The sequence below is a fragment of the Cucurbita pepo genome, chromosome LG16 (assembly GCF_002806865.2).
Source record: "Cucurbita pepo subsp. pepo cultivar mu-cu-16 chromosome LG16, ASM280686v2, whole genome shotgun sequence".
NCBI lineage: Eukaryota > Viridiplantae > Streptophyta > Magnoliopsida > Cucurbitales > Cucurbitaceae > Cucurbita > Cucurbita pepo.
Window position 1 is genome coordinate 133,912 of NC_036653.1, and position 20,394 is coordinate 154,305.

At 37.4% G+C, this 20,394-nt stretch overlaps 3 protein-coding genes across 7 annotated transcripts; all 3 read left to right on the forward strand.

Annotated features, from left to right (window-relative positions):
• Positions 1-1,191: 1,191 nt before the first annotated feature.
• On the forward strand, positions 1,192-6,034 carry LOC111777253 (protein DA1-related 1). 5 transcript variants are annotated; one of them, XM_023656771.1, is made up of 13 exons: positions 1,192-1,559; positions 1,655-1,825; positions 2,693-2,832; positions 2,969-3,059; positions 3,295-3,730; positions 3,903-4,023; positions 4,100-4,183; positions 4,367-4,486; positions 4,610-4,822; positions 4,920-4,982; positions 5,067-5,185; positions 5,286-5,344; positions 5,412-6,034. In XM_023656771.1, exons 3-13 carry the CDS (start codon positions 2,737-2,739, stop codon positions 5,765-5,767), a joined length of 1,758 nt encoding a protein of 585 aa, XP_023512539.1. In that variant the 5' UTR covers positions 1,192-1,559; positions 1,655-1,825; positions 2,693-2,736; the 3' UTR covers positions 5,768-6,034. The 5 variants fall into 5 exon arrangements, with proteins under 5 accessions (XP_023512539.1, XP_023512541.1, XP_023512543.1 ...); XM_023656773.1 differs by having other exon boundaries at positions 1,192-1,439; XM_023656772.1 differs by having other exon boundaries at positions 1,193-1,559; positions 1,655-1,751.
• A 3,468-nt stretch (positions 6,035-9,502) lies between these two features.
• On the forward strand, positions 9,503-12,068 carry LOC111777252 (pentatricopeptide repeat-containing protein At2g22410, mitochondrial-like). Its single transcript, XM_023656770.1, has one exon. It carries the CDS (start codon positions 9,514-9,516, stop codon positions 11,590-11,592), a length of 2,079 nt encoding a protein of 692 aa, XP_023512538.1. The 5' UTR covers positions 9,503-9,513; the 3' UTR covers positions 11,593-12,068.
• A 4,604-nt stretch (positions 12,069-16,672) lies between these two features.
• On the forward strand, positions 16,673-17,534 carry LOC111777254. The gene has a single exon (XM_023656776.1). The coding sequence runs from the start codon at positions 16,902-16,904 to the stop codon at positions 17,367-17,369; it is 468 nt and encodes a 155-aa protein (XP_023512544.1). The 5' UTR covers positions 16,673-16,901; the 3' UTR covers positions 17,370-17,534.
• Positions 17,535-20,394: the final 2,860 nt, after the last annotated feature.

Consider the following 20,394-nt stretch of genomic DNA (forward strand, 5'->3'; position numbering starts at 1 on the left):
TTTGTCTAAAAGGCAACATATCTCCTTCTAGCATCATTGACTTTCTACTCTCATATAAGCACATGAAATAAGATGCCACACAAGGAAAATCTGGTGCATACATTTCAATTTCAAGCTAAATTGACAATTTTAATTGATCCCTCCGCCTTGTAAGAAGCCTATGTGGGTCTATGAAGCTATGTTAATTTTGATGGAGTCATACGATACGATACACACTTTCGGCAGATGGATCAATGTAAGACTTGCTTAATTGCTTTGTTGTAAACTTAAATATTTGATTCACTTGTACGAGTTAACTCGACTTTGATACCAATTGTCACAATCACACACTTTTGGGGCTCGTGATGCAATCATACGATACTTGTTCTCATCTCTGAGTAAGTCAACCAACTAAAACTTGGATAGCTGGAGGCACAAATTACGTAATTTCCTAGAACATTTTGGAAAGCAATTGTAGAAAGCAAATATTATAACAGATAAGTCAAGCAGGAAGATTGAACGACTAGTCAAATTGTCTTTAAAAAGTGACAATAAGGAATGATTAAAGTTAAATTATGTTTGAAAAGTGCAACCATCAAAATTGGTAATGAGTCACAGGCCAACAACATTAGAAGTAAAATATTAAACTATACTATAATGAAAGACATACAACGAAAGCAAAGTAAACGAGTTTAAAATGGATATGCAGTCTCAGGCAAAATGGCGTAGCAAGATGTTGGCTCTAAACCAGTAATTTTCTTAAATGAACTAGAAATTCAATCCAATCCAAATTACAACGTTCAAATCTGATTCCTACACTTACAGTCATGCGTTTATGAGATGGAGCGTTGAAATCTTGGATTCTAGAATTGAAAGTAAATGCAAATTTATTGAAGTTAGTAATGTAGATTGTTTTTATTTTATTATTATTTTGTAATTATAGTGTTAAGGAGGGTTTATATATATTTATATATTATATAAAAAAGTATTTACCAACTAAATAAATATATTAGGAAAAACGAGCATAATCAGAGATTGAATTAAAAAACCACAGTTTGAAGAAGCGAAGCAACAAGTATGAATAATAATTATGAGTTGGTGGTGTGGGTTGCGTTGCCCTGCCCTGCCCCTCGAGAAGTTTGGTAGTAGTTAACACAAAACCCACTGAGTCGCCCGAATTCAACATTTTTGACTCATAACTTCTTACCTATTTGTTTATTAGCGAGTGGCGGATGGAGTACCCACCGAAGATCAAAAATCACTTTCCTTCCCCTTCCTCCCTTTCCCTTCTTCCCTTTCCCTTGGTGACGTTTTGTCAAACCAGAAATTAATAAAAAAAAAGAAGGCCCATGGGGTCCCTTGACGTTTTGTGGGATGTGGTCGAAATTTTGCAGAGGACCCATTTGCAGAGGAGGATCAAAACAAATTTGTTGAACTCATCACACGCTTCCCCCTTCTGGGTTTGATCCTTTTCCCTTCACTTTCTCTTCTTCTCCTCCTCCCCCTCCTCTTCTATGACCAACAACTGCTTTTGAATCAATTTATCCCCCCCTTTCAGCCTGGAATTGAGTGGAATTCAAGTATCCTTTCTCTTACGCTTTCAATCCACTTTTCTATTCCCTTTTGTTTTCTGCTTTTCCTCTGCTGAATTCTTCTTTTGACTTTGCTTGTCCAGGAAAGTTTCAACTATGTTCAGGGGGAAAGTTGGGGTATGGATATGCTGAGGAGAATATTTTTTGTCATTTTTTCTCTCTTTTGGTGATTATGCATTGGTGGGTTCCCAAATTCTATCTGATCTAACATTTTTCCGATCCAACAGTCTCTGCACCTTCTTCCCCTTTTTCAGGTGGAATAGAATGGAATGGAATGGAATTGATCTCTTTTCCCTCATATTGTTCTTCCTTCATTTCCCTCGTCTTTCCTGTCAATACTCGTGTTTTGATCAAAATTTTAGTTGTTTTTCCAACGCTTTGCCTTTTTCTTTCCATTATTGGCTGTTGGTCATTTGAATTTCAGATGGGTTTATCAAGATTCTATTGGTTTTATCTTGTACCATCTTCAAGAAGAATTGACTTGTTTCCTGTATCTGCAATTTTGGAAGTTTCTTGATTTAATCATTTTAGAATCTTCTGTTGATTGGGAAGATCTGTTCTTTATCTGTTCTGGGTTTAGAGTGTAATGGCAGTGAAAATGTGAGATCCCACGTCCGTTTGGGAAGGAGAACGAAACACCCTTTATAAGGGTGTGGAAACCTCTCCCTATCAGACTTATTTTAAAAACCTCGAGGGGAAGCCCAAAGAGGACAATATCTACTAGCTGTGGGCTTAGGCCGTTATAGAAAATTTCCATTGTTGTGAAGTATCACTGTGTACAACGCCGATGCCGTTGCGTGATGCGTTTGAATTTTGAGGAAATGCCACTCGATTGTATAAAGCTTCACTGGCTGAAGATTTACTTCTCCTGCAAATGTGGTATTAGCTTTGGTTCGTATTGAGGAAATGTCGTTGCGTGATGCGTTGATTTCTCTGCTGTATGGATTCAGTTGCTACCAGTTTCTTATTGGTGTATTGCTTGCTGCAAACTTATGTGTTTCAACTTTTAAACGCGTAGAGATTGACGTAAAGAGCTATTGAAAAGAATTTATGTAACGTTTATACGTTTTCAGAACTTCGAGTGGATGATTTCTAGTTCCTGACTGAATAACTTGGTGCAGGAAAAAGTATAGTAGCCAAACAATCCAATAGTAAAGTTTCTAGTATGGGTTGGTGGACTAAACTTTTCAAAGGCCACAAAAGCTCATACAGGGAAAGATATGGAGACGATAGAATTTGGGATGAACCTCGAACCTCGGTGGTAGGGATCTGGTTTTTCATCTCTTCATCTTTATTCCGCTGTTTCTGCAGATCTGTCATAGGTGGATAGTATACGCTACAGAGTAAAATACTTCTCGATACTCGGTGCTGATTTGTGTTCATGGAAAACTTGACAGGATGAATTGACAGAACATGAACGAGAGGAGATTGATTATGCAATTGCACTATCACTCTTGGAAGAAGATCATAAAGGGAAAGCGTTGATAGGTGAATTTGGTTGCACTCATTTTGCATTCTATGATTTATTGACTTGTCTTTCGGGGAGTTCTGAGGACGCATTAAGCGTGTTCGTCGCTTGGTGTGTGACTGGGGCAGCACGAAGATAATATATCAGAAAATGATGCATGACACTTCAGAAATTAACAACAATGATACAATTCAAGCTTGCCACATTATATCAAGGGTTCATTCATATTGTTCTTTTGTTATTTGTGAATTGCAGAAGAAGAAGCTCACAGTGATGAAGACGAACACAGTACCAAAGCTGAATCAGAGGATGATGAACAAAGTGCCAAAGGCGAGTCAGACGATGACGATCAAATTACTAAGTCTCAATTGGAGGAAGACGAGCGACTTGCTAAAGCTCAAATGGAGGAAGATAATCGACTTGCCAAAGCTCAAATGGAAGAAGACGAGCGACTTGCTAAAGCTCAAATGGAGGAAGATGAGAGAGCTGCCAAAGCTCAATTGGAGGAAGACGAGCAGGTTGCTAGCACTCTAGTGGAGGATGATGAGAAGGTTTCCACATATCAAGCTGAAGAAGATGAACAGTTAGCTAGAGCTCTCCAAGAAAGTCTAAATATGGAGCCACCACCTCCTAGATTTGATACTGGAAATATTTTCAATCATTATCCTTTCTTCTATCCATCAGGATACAGGTACATATGGCCAATCATGCATATTCCTTTGCCTCAAAACACTACTTTAGCCATGTTTAGTCTGCTTTGATCGTGAACTCGTATTTCGTTGGTCTGGTCTTATGGGAACGATGTCTGAAATCTAGCTCAGTAACTTTTCATTTGGTCTGGTCTAAACTCGTATTTCATGTAGGGTCTGTGCTGGTTGCCATACTGAGATTGGTCACGGGCGGTTTTTAAGTTGCATGGGAGCTGTTTGGCATCCAGAATGTTTTCGCTGCAATACTTGCAATGAACCCATAACTGATCATGAGGTGGATATACAATTGAAGTTTCCTTTTGAACATGTGGGTATTGTTTTCTCGTTAAAATGAATCTAAATTTTGACAGTTCTCGATGTCCGGGAACCGACCTTATCACAAATCCTGCTTTAAGGAACAACATCATCCAAGATGTGACGTTTGCTGCAACTTTGTAAGCCTCTCTTCTTCTGTTTGATGGATTCATTCATTGTTCGATTTATTCCTCTAAAGAACGTCTTGTCGTTTGAGAATGATATATGAATATCTTGTCGTTTCTTTCACATCTGTCGATTATTCAACTTTATAACCTCGAATATATTGACCCTGATCTTTTCCTTAATTTCCTTCTGCACAGATTCCTACTAATTCTTCTGGTCTTATAGAGTATAGAAAACATCCTTTCTGGTCACAACAATATTGTCCTTCACACGAAAAAGATGGAACTCCGAGATGTTGTAGCTGTGAAAGAATGGAGGTGATCTTCAAAATTATTTTCTACCCCGACCCCTTTTATCGATCACACGTGTATAGTATGAAGAAACAATATCTGGAGAAAACGGCTCTCTTCATCTCAGTTTTAACTTTTGAATTGATGCAGCCAAGGGACACTAGCTACTTGTTACTTGATGATGGTCGGAAGCTCTGTTTAGAGTGTTTGGACTCTGCAATCATGGATACTCATGAGTGTCAACCTCTATACCTCGAAATTCAAGAATTCTATGAGGGTCTGAATATGAAAGTGGAACAACAAGTTCCCATGTTGTTGGTTGAGAGGCAAGCGCTAAACGAGGCCATGGTCGGAGAAAAGAATGTAAGGACTAATGGACGTTGTCTGTGTCGAGAAAAATGCACAACGTTGTCATTCTCGTCAAGAACTCATTTGAATTTTGTTTGTCTGTGGATAACAGGGTCATCATCACTTGCCCGAAACTAGAGGACTATGCTTATCAGAAGAGCAGACTGTTGCTACTGTATGACATTTTCCTCAAGTTCCAATTACTCGAATTTAATTTAATCGATGTGATACGATATTATATTCTCAACAAAATCTGCAGATCTCCAAGAGGCCGAAGATTGGAGCAGGCTACCGCATAATAGACATGTTTACCGAACCTTATAGATTAGTTCGTCGTTGCGAAGTTACTGCTATTCTCGTTCTGTATGGCCTTCCTCGGTACGATTTCCTCAACACACTTGATGTATATTACTATGTGTTCTTCCAAAGGATGGCGAAGTAAACTCACTTACATCTGTGAGTAACTTCGTGATTTCAGGTTATTGACAGGATCTATTCTGGCTCACGAGATGATGCATGCATGGCTCAGGCTTAAAGGTTGCTCTTTGCTTCATAATCCTTTTTCGATTTCATGGTTTAACTTGTTTACACGACTCACGAACAGGGTATCCCAATTTGAAACCCGAGGTTGAAGAAGGCATATGCCAAGTATTGGCTCACATGTGGTTGGATTCGGAGATGTATTCCATCCCGGGAAGTGGTGTTGCCTCGGCGTCTTCGTCTTCGTCCTCATCTTCATCATCATCACCTTCATCATCATCTTCTTCGTCTTCGACGTCTTCAAAGAAAGGTAAACGGTCGGACTTCGAGAAGAAACTTGGGGACTTTTTCAAACACCAGATCGAGTCGGATACATCATCGGCATATGGAGATGGATTCAGGGAAGGGAACCAGGCTGTTTCCAAGTATGGTCTAAAGAGGACGCTCGATCACATTCGGCTGACTGGAACCTTTCCATAGGGTAACATTCGATTAAACTCTTAGCTTTGTTATATAATCCGAGTTCATACAAAAACACATTATAGTACATAATTAGAAAGAATAAGAATAAGAATAAGAATAAGCATTGAAAGAAGTGTGTAATTATTGTGAAGTTGTGTTTGAAAAGTGTAGCATAAATGTATCTGTCTTATTTGTATGGCATTTACAAACAACGTATTAGGGTGAATACAAAGTTTTGTTGTTATTAATTCATAAAAATTATTGAGTGGGTGGAGATTATTTGTGTGAGAATTGGCTTTTTTTATTGTTTTCTTCCTTTGATTTTGTGGTTGTAGTTGCTCGGTGGCAGAGCTCTATCGAAGGAGTTAGTGATTGAGACATCGAGCAACTGTACTCTTGAGAAAGTCATCAAGGACAATGACTAGTTTAAGTAGTGGAGAATGTCACAATCGTACTAAGAAGAGAGTAGATTGTGACTCTCACATCGAGATAGATAAGTCAGTGATCCTCATCTAATCATACATTAGTCAAGATAGATGAGTGTAATGATATGACTGAGGAGGAGGATGTATCATCCAACACACCATATAATGTGTATATTGAAGCCAAGATGGAGACAACAAGTAGATGAGGGGGATAAAGATAGGCGTGATGAAGGGTGGGTAGGGGCCCAAACCTTACCTCGAAAATTAGAGTTTCAGAAGGAGCTTGGGCATGCGGCTCTAGAGTTAAGTTGGGTTATATGAAATATGAATGCTCACCAAATTTGGCATCGATTAGACACCGGACCATTTGCCAAAATTATATTTACTCCAACTAGACAAAAAAATGCCTCAAAAAGTACTTTAGGGTAGGCGTGATATCAACTCTCCACCACCCTTGGATTCTGTGGGTTGAGCGAGCCATCCTGTGGCATAGACGTGTGTCACAGTGAGGGCAAGTGTTGCGAGATGAGTGTCTCAAGTGACTTCTTTTGAAATGGGTTTTACAAGGATAGTGTATGTGTCAGACGGCACGGGTATGCCTACATTGTGCTTCCGCCCATGTGTTAGAGGTTGGTCTATGCACCTAGTATCTGATACAAAGTCTATAAATAATATGGTATAAGCACAAGAGGTCCAATGCCTCAATAGAACGCGGATGAATGATTGTTTGGGAGGCCTTGAGAATATGCATGACGCATGGGTCTATTCTTGACATGACAAAGCGAGATGTGATGGGTGGAATGATATAAGAGAGGCATTGGATGTTTGTTGGTTTTGACTCTTGATTGAAATACACTAAAACAAATAATCGAAGCATAATGAAACACTCACAAAGCACACTTTGTAACAAAATAAGTTTAATCACGATGCTTTTTTGAATCGTACAAAATAAAATATATAATTGATGGCTATTTACAGAAACAAAAGCACTAACAACTCATAGAAATGCTTCACGATTAATAACTTCTCTTAGAAATGTTTCACGATTAATAATTTCTCTTAGGAATACTTTGAATGAGAGCAATCTTGAAGATAGGATGACTAAAAAAGGCTTAAAGAAAATGAAAGTTACTACTCATACCATCAAGGTGCACTTTTATTTTCGTTGATTCAATACCCCTACAATCTACCTAGACCAATGACCGCTTGTGTCTAATGTGAAATCTCTACTATACCCCTACAATCTACCTAGACCAATGTGATCGCTTGTGGATGTATATAATAAAATGATGTAAAATTCACAAGAATAAGTGCAAGTATACACTATCAAAAGTATCAAGTAATAAATAAATTACTGATTCCACAGGGAACCTATCTTTTTGGTTAATTTCATCGTTGGAAATTAAGTGAGTTGACAAGTTACTTTTTGGTTAATTTCATCGTTGGAAATTAAGTGAGTTGACAAGTAGCAAGTAATAAATAAATTATCGATTCTACAGGGAACCTATCTTTTTGGTTAATTTCATCGCTGGAAATTAAGTGAGTTTTTGGGTAACATTCAAATGAGTGTTGGAGATTTTAACTATTTAAACAAAACTAAAACAGAGTGTCACTGCTGTCGAAAAACAGAAAATGATGAGAAAATCAACTATAATGAGGAAAGTTCGGCTAAGAGAGATTAAATAGATAAGTTGTTGAGTTTTGTGGTAGATTTTAGTTCCTTTTAATAGATTCTCAAACCCACTTCCGATGGTCATGAACGGTGATTATTTCCATAATCGTTGTAATTTCTATTAACAAGGCTCCATGAGTAGAATTATTCCTAACTCTTCTATTACCCTTCAAATCTCCTTGCTATGGAACTAGAGTATTAAAGAGGATTTCATTGCTTCCTCTCTTCTCCCGAATAAAAGAACTACTATGTATGTAAAGTAGCTAATTAAATATACATGTAAATCATTAACAACAACTCTTTAATAAACTAAAATTATACCGTCAACATACTTAAACTATATAAAACTCTCTCACCTCCCTTATTAAGTTTAGCTCTCCATACAAACTGAATTAAACAGTGGAATAGGCATCTTCACCATGTAAAATTGATGGAATAAGGAAAGAGAATAAGGAAATAGAGAGTTATCCCGGTTTGTTGCCATTCGTCAATGGAAGTTCCCTTCTCTTGAGCTCTCACGTCCACCTCTTTGCCCTAATCAATATTTGTTGGTCTCCTTTTCCTTTTGCCGTCAACAACTGCTAGATGGAAGTTCCCTTCTCTTGAGCTCTCACGTCCACCTCTTTGCCCTAATCAATCCTTGTTGGTCTCCTTTTCCTTCTGCTGTCAACAGCGGCTAGATTAGGGTTTTCTCCTTCTTCTTTGGTTTCACAGCAGTTCACGCGGCTTGTAATTCGATTTCCTCCCCAAAATGTGGCTCTCTCTTCTTGGTCTCCCTTTTCCTTTTATATTTAGCATGAGTTTCTTTAGGGCTGAAAATGAATAAGTTGTCCACTCACTTATTGGGCCTTTAGGGCTGAAAAGGAATAAGTTGTCCACATAGATGTTCCTCATCGGGTAATCAATGGCCCACCTGGACTGATGATGTGGATTTAAAATTTCCATGTCATCCCCCATTCATTTCCAGATTTGCTACTCCCTGGTTCAACATAAATGTCTGAAATTTTACCATATAACTCAATTAAATGTACAATTAAAATCGATTTATGCAAAATCATATTTTTTTCATGTTGGACCGCAATAAACGATTTTATGCTCACTAAGTAGAATAAATGGGGTAAATAATGAGAAAATGGTGAATAGAAGTGTCATATTAAATACAAAAAAAAAAAAAAAAAAAAAAAAAAAAAAAAAAAAAAAANAAAAAAAAAAAAAAAAAAAAAAAAAAAACTTGATATGACTCTACTTTTAAAGAGTTATCACAGTAACCACTTGTGTCTAATGTGAAATCTGTACTGGTGAGAGATGAAGAGATATTCATTTACCTTTCCATCATCCACCTTGAATGTGGGGGAGAATTCTCGTTCACATCGAAAATGTAAAAAATTTCTATTCGTTGGATAAACTATTTAAATTGAAGAAATATTTAAACTGATGAATGTGTTTATAATAATTGTTTTTATTAGGACATTGAAGAAATTTTTCTTTAAATGAAAATTATATTAATTACCCATTTAAATATATAGTTTTTATAATCTGTTTTTAAAAAAAAAAAAATTAAATCAACATATTTAACATAAATATGGAAATTTAAAAATTAAAATTGAAGTGATAGGTAATGAAAACTAATAAAACTCGTATGAGCAGGGTGGGGTGTGGGGATTTTGATGTGCTCTTACGCCTCAGAGTTCATATTAAAAGGAAATCAAAATGTTTGCTTTTATCATTCAAACTCCACAAATCAAATGTTGTTGGAGTTATTCTCGTCCATGTTTTTTTCCCGCCTCAGCCGCTCTGTATTTCGTTTCCACTCATTACCTGCAATTCCAGCTTCAAAGAGTGGTGATTTCAAGTCCCCTGTTCATCAATCCCTTCACCTTTCATTAGAAAGATGCTCCTCCATGAGACTGCTCAAGGTCCTCCATGCCCAAATCATCCTCCAAGGTCTGGTTTCTGAAACTCTCACTCTTGGAAAATTGGTCTCTTTCTGCGCTGTTTCTCAAGCTGGGGATCTTCACTACGCCCAGCTTGTTTTTGATCACCATCTCCAACCCAACAAGTTTATGTTCAATTGCTTGATAAGGGGATACTCCACTTCCCAACACCCAATCAATGCTATTTTTCTCTACTTTAAAATGATGCGTTCTGGGTTTTTGCCCAATCAATTTACTCTCCCATTTGTGCTCAAAGCTTGTGCTTCTCAGCTTGCGTATTGGGAAGTTCTTCTTGTCCATTGCCATGCTATTCGACTCGGGATTTTGTCTCATGTTTGCGTACAGAATGCTCTTATCAATGTTTATGCCGTTTGTGGTTTTGTCCAATGCGCACGCCAACTGTTCGATGAAATGTCACATAGAACTCTGGTGTCCTGGAATTCGATCATTGGTGGGTACTCTAGGAATGGGTTCTGTAAGGAAGCCTTTTTGCTGTATCGAGATATGAGAGTGTGGGGATTTCAGCCGGATCTGTTCACGTTGGTTCATCTATTCTCCATTTGTACAAGAAGTCATAACTTAGATATGGGAAAATGTGTGCATCTCTACGTAGAGATTACTGGGATTGAGTTTGATCAAATTTTAAGAAATGCTCTGCTGGATATGTATGCTAAGTGTGGGGATTTGCTTTCTGCTCGGACAATCTACGATAGAATGATCGACAAAAATGTTGTTTCACATACTTCCATGATTAGTGCATATTCAAAACATGGCCTTTTTCGCTATGCTCGTGAGGTATTTGATCAAATTCCTGATAAGAATGTGATCTCTTGGAATTCAATGATCTCATGTTATGTCCAAGAAGGTCGATGCAAGGAAGCATTGCTTCTTCTTCAACAGATGTGTGAGACAACCATCATGCCTGATGAGGCTACTCTAGTGAGTGTTCTTTCAGCCTGTAGTCAAATTGGAGATTTAGCCATGGGAAAGAAAGCACATTATTATATTTGCAGCAACAATATCATGATCACTGCCACTCTTTCGAATTCCCTCATCGACATGTATGCAAAATGTGGTGCCCTCGAAACCGCCATGGATTTTTTCTTTGAGTCTAAAGATAAGAATTTAGTGTCCTGGAATGTCATTATCCAGGCACTTGCATTACATGGCTATGGCCTGCATGCACTCAAACTATTCAATATGATGCATACTTCGGGGATTTGGCCCGACGAAATCACATTCACTGGACTGCTATCTGCTTGTAGCCATAGCGGACTTGTCGACATGGGACGCTCTTTGTTCGAGAGAATGAGTTCTGTTTACGGGATTCTTCCGGAAATCGAGCATTACGCTTGCATGGTGGACTTGCTAGGAAGAGGAGGGCTGTTGCAGGAAGCAGTAAAACTCATTGGAGGAATGCCAATGAAGCCAGATGTTGTTGTGTGGGGCGCTATGCTTGGTGCTTGTAGGATTTACGGGAATGTGGACATCGGGAATCAAATCTTGAAACAGGTTCTGGAGTTGGAGACATACAGTTCTGGGCTCTACGTTCTTCTGTCAAACATATATTTTGAAGCAAAGAGATGGAAAGAAGTGAGAAATATAAGAAAACTGATGAATGAGCATGGGATCATCAAGTGTAAAGCTGTTAGCTTCATTGAGATTGATGAGTGCATTACAGAGTTTATGGTTGATGACAAGAGACATGAAACAAGCGGTATATATCCCTTGCTGGATCAGTTAACCGATCATTTGAGGTCGGTTGGGCACTTGTCGAATAACTCGATTCTCATTTCAGATTCCGAAGGCTAATGTTATTCAGCCTTGCATTTTGGACACAAGTATTGGGTCTTCAGAGCTCAACCACGACCGGTGCAAACCGAGGTCGAAGGCTAAGTAAAAGCAAAGAGAAGTCAAGCAGAGAAGTGTAGGGGCTGCACATCGAAGGAAGATGTACCGAACATGATGCTGAGACGAAGGAGCCACTCATTCGCACGAAGTTCTTGGAACTGTGGCACCAAGGAAGTTTACAATGTTGTGTAGACACCCAAGCATCATAGCACTAGGAGCTTGCGCACACTGTTGTGTGTGATTCCCAAATTTCGGCCTATACCTTCGACATTGGACAAACATTTTTTCATCCAAGAAAGTGGCAAAATGGAGCCTTCTTGAGGGGAGGAAAAGATAGCATTTCAAATTAACATAGTTGTGACTAAACTTGTTGCAATTATTGGACCTTAGGTTGAAATAATATAAGGTGATGGTCCATTTTGTATAATCTTAATCAATTAATCAATAAATTATACTAGTAAGTTTTTGTCACTGTACAGGTCTCGACAAACTACAAAATGTTTCTTCTTTAAAAGGATTCACTAGGCTACATTTCTTAAGATTCCAAGCCCGAGAGGAATATTTTTGTTTCTTCTTTAAAAGGATTCACTACGCTACATTTCGAGAGGTTGTATCGCCAGGATCTCAAGTTTCAGTGCAAATTTTGGGGATTTAGGAGCATAGGAGTACTGTGGTGCTATTATACAAACGAGAAGTGGACGAACCGACACAAAATCGTGCGTGTACGACATCAGAATACCGTTGGAGAACGAAGGGGACGACTGAGGGTTCATTCTACGTATCGGGCAAAGGAGACGAGTGGTCGGGTTGAACATTCGGACCCTACCACTTTCGTTTTAACCCAGAAGTGCAGGCCTAGTCCAGTTCGCAATCGATTTGGCCCAGCACCGACTCGGTAATGACCCGTATACCCACGCCTCTACTCGACTATGACCCGTGCCTCCTTCAGCTACACACATGCCCGACACGTGACCATCCCAACCACGACTTGAAATAAGCTTGTCTTCAGCGTGTGTGGTGGCTTGTTCAACTGGGCTTCGCGGCTCGCTCTGTCTCAACCTCTTGGCTTAAACGGCTCGATATAAAATTTTATATCATTTCCTATTTATTCAATTTTAGGTAGTTTAGGGACTTATATTGGAAATAGCCGTTAAAATATATTAATATGCCCTAAGCTATGTGATATGGATTGATATAGGTGGGATTTAAGGTTGAACCATAGTTTTCAAAGCAACTACAAAGTAACTAGTAAGTTTGGCCAAGGCCAACCAAGTAAGTAAGCTTACGGGTGGAGTTGGATGATTGGATGGTGCATGCCTTGTGGCCCTTACATGTCCCCTACTATTTTATGCTATGATTATGTGCTCTCCGTATTGACATATGATGCTATGTAATGTATGCATGTGATATTCATTATATTATATTATGAATGAAATGAAATGTTATGTATGTCATGTCATGTATTGTCACGTGAAGTTATGTAATAGATAATGTGGTGATTGCGATGTATACATAATGCATATATGTAATATGTCGTGGATGAAAGGAGAAAAGAAATGATGATACTGTCATGCTATGAATATAAATCATAAGGACCTAGCATGTATGTATGTCATGTACATCGGGATACTTCTCTGTTATGTTATGTTATGTTAATATGGACTCATACGTTCGATATTTATGTTCGTCATAATATCATGCATGTCTTTTCTTTTTTGTGGCGTTCGGCAACATGTAATGCATTGTGCCCTACCAAGCCAGACTAAGGGGTACGTATACAAGCCCGCTTAATGAGTCCATGTGCGAGTACATGGGTCGTGTGTGAGAAAGTACCACACATCCAACCCTGCTCATCATGGTTTGAGCAATTCATTAGTAGTTGATAGGTGTTTTAATGCAACTTATTTTATGTTAAAAGCCTGTTATCTTTATTATAGTTTTGAACTGAATATGTAAGTCCGTGATCTGATTTTAAAAGTATTTATTATGAGATTCTGCTTATGTCTTTAAAGCACGCATGGAGTGACGTCACTAATTTAGAATAAGAAAATTAGGGGCATGATTGTAATAACTTTAAATCACCTCATAACGTGAGCGTTAAATCTTTTAGTTAGTACCCAGATAAGGAAATCTCTACCTTCCACCACTCCCAAAACTCAAATATCATTAACAGCAATCTTTTAGTTTGTGTTTTCATCTTGCCTGTTATTTATTAGTTTTTCAGGCCAACCATCATGTCATACATGTAGTAGTGGTCGTCCGTTGCAACGTCCCCATATAGTAATTCACTTCGGGTTGAAAATTAAAAAATGATTGCTTCCTTTTTAAAAAAAAAGAAAGAAAGAAAGTAATAATGTAGATTGAAATGGAAGATGATAGGAAATAGAGTTGGGCATTACATTATTGAAACATGATTATATTTGAGTTTTGGCACTTTGGGTAACCCAATTGCAAGACGCACCTTTTATTCTCTCTTCCTTCTCCACAAATCTATTCAACATTTTTTATTTTTTATTTTTTATTTTTTATTTTTTATTTTTTAATATAATTTTCTGGGAGCGAGAGAGCACATTGTTTGGGTTTGCCGGTTGTTGAGGTTATACTCTTCAACCTTTCCCAACAAAATTATGAGTTTTTTTATGTTTGGTTTACTTACAAATCAACACCTCTTCATTTTATGCTTAATTCCCTATTTTAATCATCAACCCTTTCATTTAATTTTTAAAATTATTGAATGATGTATGAACGATGCGTGTTCCGTGGCCCCTCCACATGTTGTAGTTTATGACTTGTGTTATGTTATGTCATAACTATGTGCTTATGTTATTGCTATGATACGTCATTCACTTCATGTTAGCATGATTATATTCAAGATTGTGAACGGTTGACATGTCAAGAAAGTGTTTACGAAAGAACGAATGTAGCTACGGGGACCTCATGCATAATTTTTATGTCATGTACATATGGATACTTTCCCATTATGATTAATATGAACGCTTACTTTACGACATTTATGTTTGCCATTATGTTATGATACGGTATGTACACATTACAATACTATGCGGGCTCCTTTCCCTACGTGGCTCTGATAGCGTGAATGTGTGCTAATTAAAGGGTAGGCCCAGAAGGTACATATATGCCCGTCTAGTAGGTTCATGTGTGCGTGTATGGACCATGTATATAAAAGTATTACACATCCAATTTTTAGCCAAGACGAGTTCAAGGTTAAGGAATGTCAGGATAACTCCCCTGTGATTGATTGTGTATGCATTTGCTGATCCCAATAGTGAGGTCACTCATTGAGTATTTCTTAAAATACTCAAGTTATGTGTTACTCTTAGTTTTTAGGTAAATGTAAAACACCTCTATACGGATGCAGACATCGTAGTAACAAACAAGGAACTAAAGAGAAGATAGATGCGTTCATGTTATTGTAACCTTTAGGTTAGATTAGAGCGTTGTTTCATTTTTCCTTATTTTATCTAAATTTCACGTCATTTTCTCACTTTATTGTTTTAAAATTTTACTATGAACATTCAAGTCTATGGCAGCGTACATACCAATATTTTCAAAAAAAAATTTCAAAACAAATTATGCAAATATTAAATATGTCATGCACGTAATAGCGTCTCTGTATAGGCTTATACATTTGGTTGAATTAATATCTTAACGTCTTAATTTTGCAATATAGTTTGAAAAGAAAAGAAAAATATATAGATAATGGTGTTGTTTTGGTGGTGGTGCTTGGAATGATTGAATAATATGAAGAAACTACAAACCCATTTGCGTTTTAGCTTTGGTAGATTGCTTCAATTATTGGCCTCCATCACCAATCCCCATGCAATGTCTTCTTATTAATTATATGTATGCAACAAAATATACATTTCTTGGTTCTATTTCTACCCAAACTAAACCTTTTTAATCTTCAATTATTGGCCTCAATGGAGACGTATCATAGAATTTGTTCGTACCCTTTTGTCATCGAGTGTTATTGGATCGATTGGAAAGCCAATGATACAAAGAGAATTTAGATGGAGCTAGAAAGACCATGTTCGTGTTAGTAAAAAGTGTAAAAGAAACTGATTAACCTAAAGGTATTACTTCTCCATGAAGTATGCATTGAGCTATTATATATATTATATGATTTAGCTTTATTTTCTTTAGCTATATTGTTGCCTCTTTTTCTAAAAGATTCGTACATTTTTTAATTGCAATCTTTAATCCCTTCGTACCGTAAACAACAAGATTATTATGAAACACGTATACATATAAACCACAAAAAAGAAGGTGAACAGTGGAATAACCTATGAGAACTTTCTCACTCCCTTCTACCAACCTACCTAGAAATTATTTGATTACGTAATAGGTGTAGATTTGTTTAAACGAAGAAGAGTTTGAAGAACGAGAATAGTAGAATAATATTGAGAAGGACAATAATTGAGGCAGAAGGAAAGGGGATTTTATATTGGTGAATTATATATGTGCATATGGGGGTTGAGACATGAAAGCTAAAGAAAAAGAAAAAGACATGGGATAAGTTTAGTTGTTATGGAATGCACATGTTGTTGGACACAACACACAGGAATAGTGAAACATAGACAAGTGGGTGTCTGTGTCCTTCGTCTCTCCCAGGCTTCGCATCCACCCTACACTGTTCAGACCGCCATCTTCTGTGGTCGGATTTCTGCCCTCAAATCTCTACACACCCTCATGCATTTCTTTATTGTTCATTCACACTTTCAAAACTTTGAAATTCATTAAATGTACCACATTATACAAATTCCTCCCATTATTGACGTATCATTCATATACTACAGATATACTCGTACCTATATATAATATGCCCGAATGATTTGGACGGAGATTTAGTGAGATTGAAGTGGAATATAATCATACGCAGATTAGAAAAGAGAACGAAACATTATTTATAAGAGTTTGAAATGTTTGAATTTAGTGTCCGTCTTTGAATTTGGACTCGAATTTGAAAGGTTTGAATTATTTTGGAAAGGAAAGGGTAATTGACCAAATCTTAATTCTACGTAAACATAAAATCATTATTATTAATATAATTCCCACCAAATCTTCCACCCTGTCACCACTCATAATACAGCCTGGCATAACACCCAACTACACGACAAACCAAATCCTACATGGCACTCTGACTCATACCTCGCCGCAGCTCCCTCCCTATATATACCCATCCGCCTTTCCCCATTCTTCTCCGCTCACGGACTTAGTCAAACCAAAAAAAGAACCAAGTAAATTCCAAAATGGGTATTTGCATTTCCTCCGATTCCGTGAACGTGGCCACCGCCAAGCTGATTCTAACCGACGGCACACTCCTCGAGTTCTCCTACCCAGTCAAGGTCTCCTTTCTCCTACACAAACACCCCGCCACTTTCATTTGCAACTCCGACGACATGGACTTCGACGACGCCGTTTACGCCGTCCATGACGACGACCACCTCCAACTCGGCCACCTTTACTTTGCCCTGCCCTTGGACAGGCTCAACCAGCCGCTGCACCCGGAGGAGATGGCCGCACTCGCCGTCAAGGCTAGCTCCGCGCTTATCAAGGCCGGCGCCGGAGGGACTGAAAAATCTGGATCTCGACGCACGGCGGTCTCCCCTCTCGCGTTTTCCGACGAGGAGTTTAGGAAGCCTCCGAGAAGGAGCTTGCAGAAGGGGAGTGGTGGGGGTAGAAAATTTAGGGCGAAGTTGAGTGCAATTCCGGAATAAAGTAGTTTGTGTAGGGCTAATTTTGTAAATAGGATGGAGAGGTTGCTTTCTGTGGATGTTTCGTTTCTTCCGCATCCCATGGCAATGGCATGAGATTCTTAGCTGTCACTTTTACACATTTACCCCTCAAATCTTTACAAATATCCACAATTAATTCTTTTTCTATATCCAATCATTTACCCCAATTTTATTTAATGCTACCGGATCTTCCCCGATTTATAATTGGAATAATAAAATAAATTCAAATTCTAAACTATTTTATTTCTCATACAACTTTAAACGCAAAAAAAATTAAATCGAAAAATGATATACAACATGAGTCGCATAAAGTTCGAAAATGCACGTGACATCTGAGTAAAAGAGGAGTATATGAATGATTTAAGATTACAGTCGATGAGAACAATTATGAGGATAAAATTATTAAAAAAAAGAATGGAAAAGTTACGACCCAGGTTGGTCTTTCCCTCTTAAAAATGAGAAATATACTAGTGACCATGACGTAGGAGAATGTCGGGACACATAAGTGCTGAATTCTCATCTGAATCCTAGCATGGAGCGTTATGAGGTAACTATTTTAATAAGTTTATTAGTATTAATATAAAAGATTATTGTAGAGTAGGAATTAAAAAATGAGTAAAACATATATAGATAAATATTGAAATAGTTTATTTGTAAAATACAATAAATTAAAATTAAGTAACCCCTAATCTAAGGACAATTTTAAACACCCAACATCATACCATATTTAAATTGGTGCGAAATATTTACAACAATAATTAAAATAAAAAAAAAATTGAAATGTTGGATTATGTCGGTTGATAATTTAATTTCAACGCCAACAAAAAATAAAAATAAAAATATAATTTCTATTAACTTAAATCGAAAATAAGTGATTGTGGATACAACAAGTACAGATCCGACGAGATTCTATTGCCAAATGATCCATTTTCAAATTAAAATAATAATAATAATATTTTGTATGAAAAAGTATATTAATATAAGTTTTTGTTTTAATAAATACAAAAAAAAAAAAAAATAATAATATTTTGAGAAAAAAAGAAAGAAATGTCACAATTTAGTGCAACTTATTTTAGTTTGAATTAGTTATGGAATATATGATATTCGTAATCTTCCAGAATATATTAGTTAGGAAATATATTTTAGATATCGTAATCAGTTGAATTTGAATAGTAGTATATTTTATTTTATTATCAGTATTTAGTTAGTTTATATTTTCTTGGTAGATATTATTTAGTATCTTGTATCCTATTTAAAGGTGGTGAATATCAATGAAGATTGAACATTCCATCCCAATTCTTTTTGTCATTCTTAAATCTGTATTCTTTCGTTGAGTAATAATATTTTCATATCTATGCACACTTTTAAGTGGTAGATATTGCGTCAGTTGGTATCAGAGCCAAGTTGGTACGGTTTAATATTATTACTCAACGAGATGAATAGTGGGAGTGCTTCTATGGGTGTAGCTATGGAAAAGCTGGTTGGCAATAACTATAGTTATTGGAAGTTATGCATGGAAGCTTATCTACAAGGGCAAGATTTGTGGGATTTAATTGAAGGTGATGACACAGAAATTCCAGCCGATACTCCACAGAATGCAAAATTACGCCAACAATGGAAGATCAAATGCGGAAAAGCCTTGTTTACCTTGCGGACTTTGATTAGCAAGGAGTATATTGATCATGTTCGTGATTTAAAGTCACCAAAGCAAATATGGGATACACTTCAAAAGTTGTTCACTAAGAAAAATACCGCTCGACTGCAATTTCTAGAGAATGAACTAGCTATGGTAACTCAAGGTAATTTTTCGGTTGAAGAATATTTTTTGAAAGTGAAAAATCTTTGTTATGAAATTTCAGAATTAGATGCTGAGGAGCCAGTGAGTGAGGCTCGATTACGGCGTTATCTTATTCGTGGATTACGAAAAGAGTTTATGCCATTTGTTTCCTCAATACAAGGGTGGGCAAATCAGCCTACAGTTATTGAACTGGAGAATCTTCTTTCCAATCAGGAAGCATTGATTAAGCAAATGACTAGCAGCAACGAATTTTCCCCAAAGTTAGAAGGTGTGTTGTATGTCAAAGATCAAAGGAGACAGAATTTTCATTCAAAGCCTTCATCTAGCAATGGGAATCAATTAAGAAGTGAGGAGTGGTCAAAGAAGCCATTTAAAGCTTGTTACAGGTGTGGAAAACCAGGTCACTTTAAACGAGATTGTCAGGCGAAAGTGGTGTGTGATCATTGCGGAAAGCCAGGCCATATTAAACCAAATTGCAGAGTCAAGATGCAGGAATCAGAAGCAAATGCGGTACATGAAAATAAAAGTTCTCCAGATCCAATTTGGGAATATTGCTTAACCACTGAGGTTCTTGACCAGCCAACAAACGTGACTTCAGCCGTATATCAAGATGATGTTTATACAGGTGATCAAAATTCTAATTCCACTACTTACGCTTCTGAGTTTGATTCTCTCCAAATTTCGCATCTAGACTCTCTCTTTTTCTCCGATTTCAATTCTATTGCCCCTGATGACTCTTCTGTTTACTCCACGGCCTTGGATTTGAGATTCGACGAAAATGAAGTTGTCGAGCTAACGTTTGACGATCTTGACGGTCTTTACCTCCCCTCTGAGGCTGACGATTTTCTCATCTTGGAGAATTTAGATCAAACTACCAATTTGCAGGATTCGGCTACTGATGCTCCGCCCCAGTCTGACCCAGAAATAGCTGCACTGCTTGATGATGATGATTTATCACGATTTGGTTCTGATGTTGAGGACTTGGAGGAGGATTTCGTAGTTCAGGTAAATTTATGTGAAGAAGGGGAGGATGGTTCAATGGATAATAAGTTTAGTGTGGCTAAGGATTTTGAGAAGGCGACAAGAAGCCAGAATATTATTAATAACAAATCTTTTGGCGATGACATTTTTGAGGATGCAGATGTTGACCATGTGGAGGATGATGTTGATAAGCCACGAACTCGACAGCTTTTGGATGATCGATTTGAT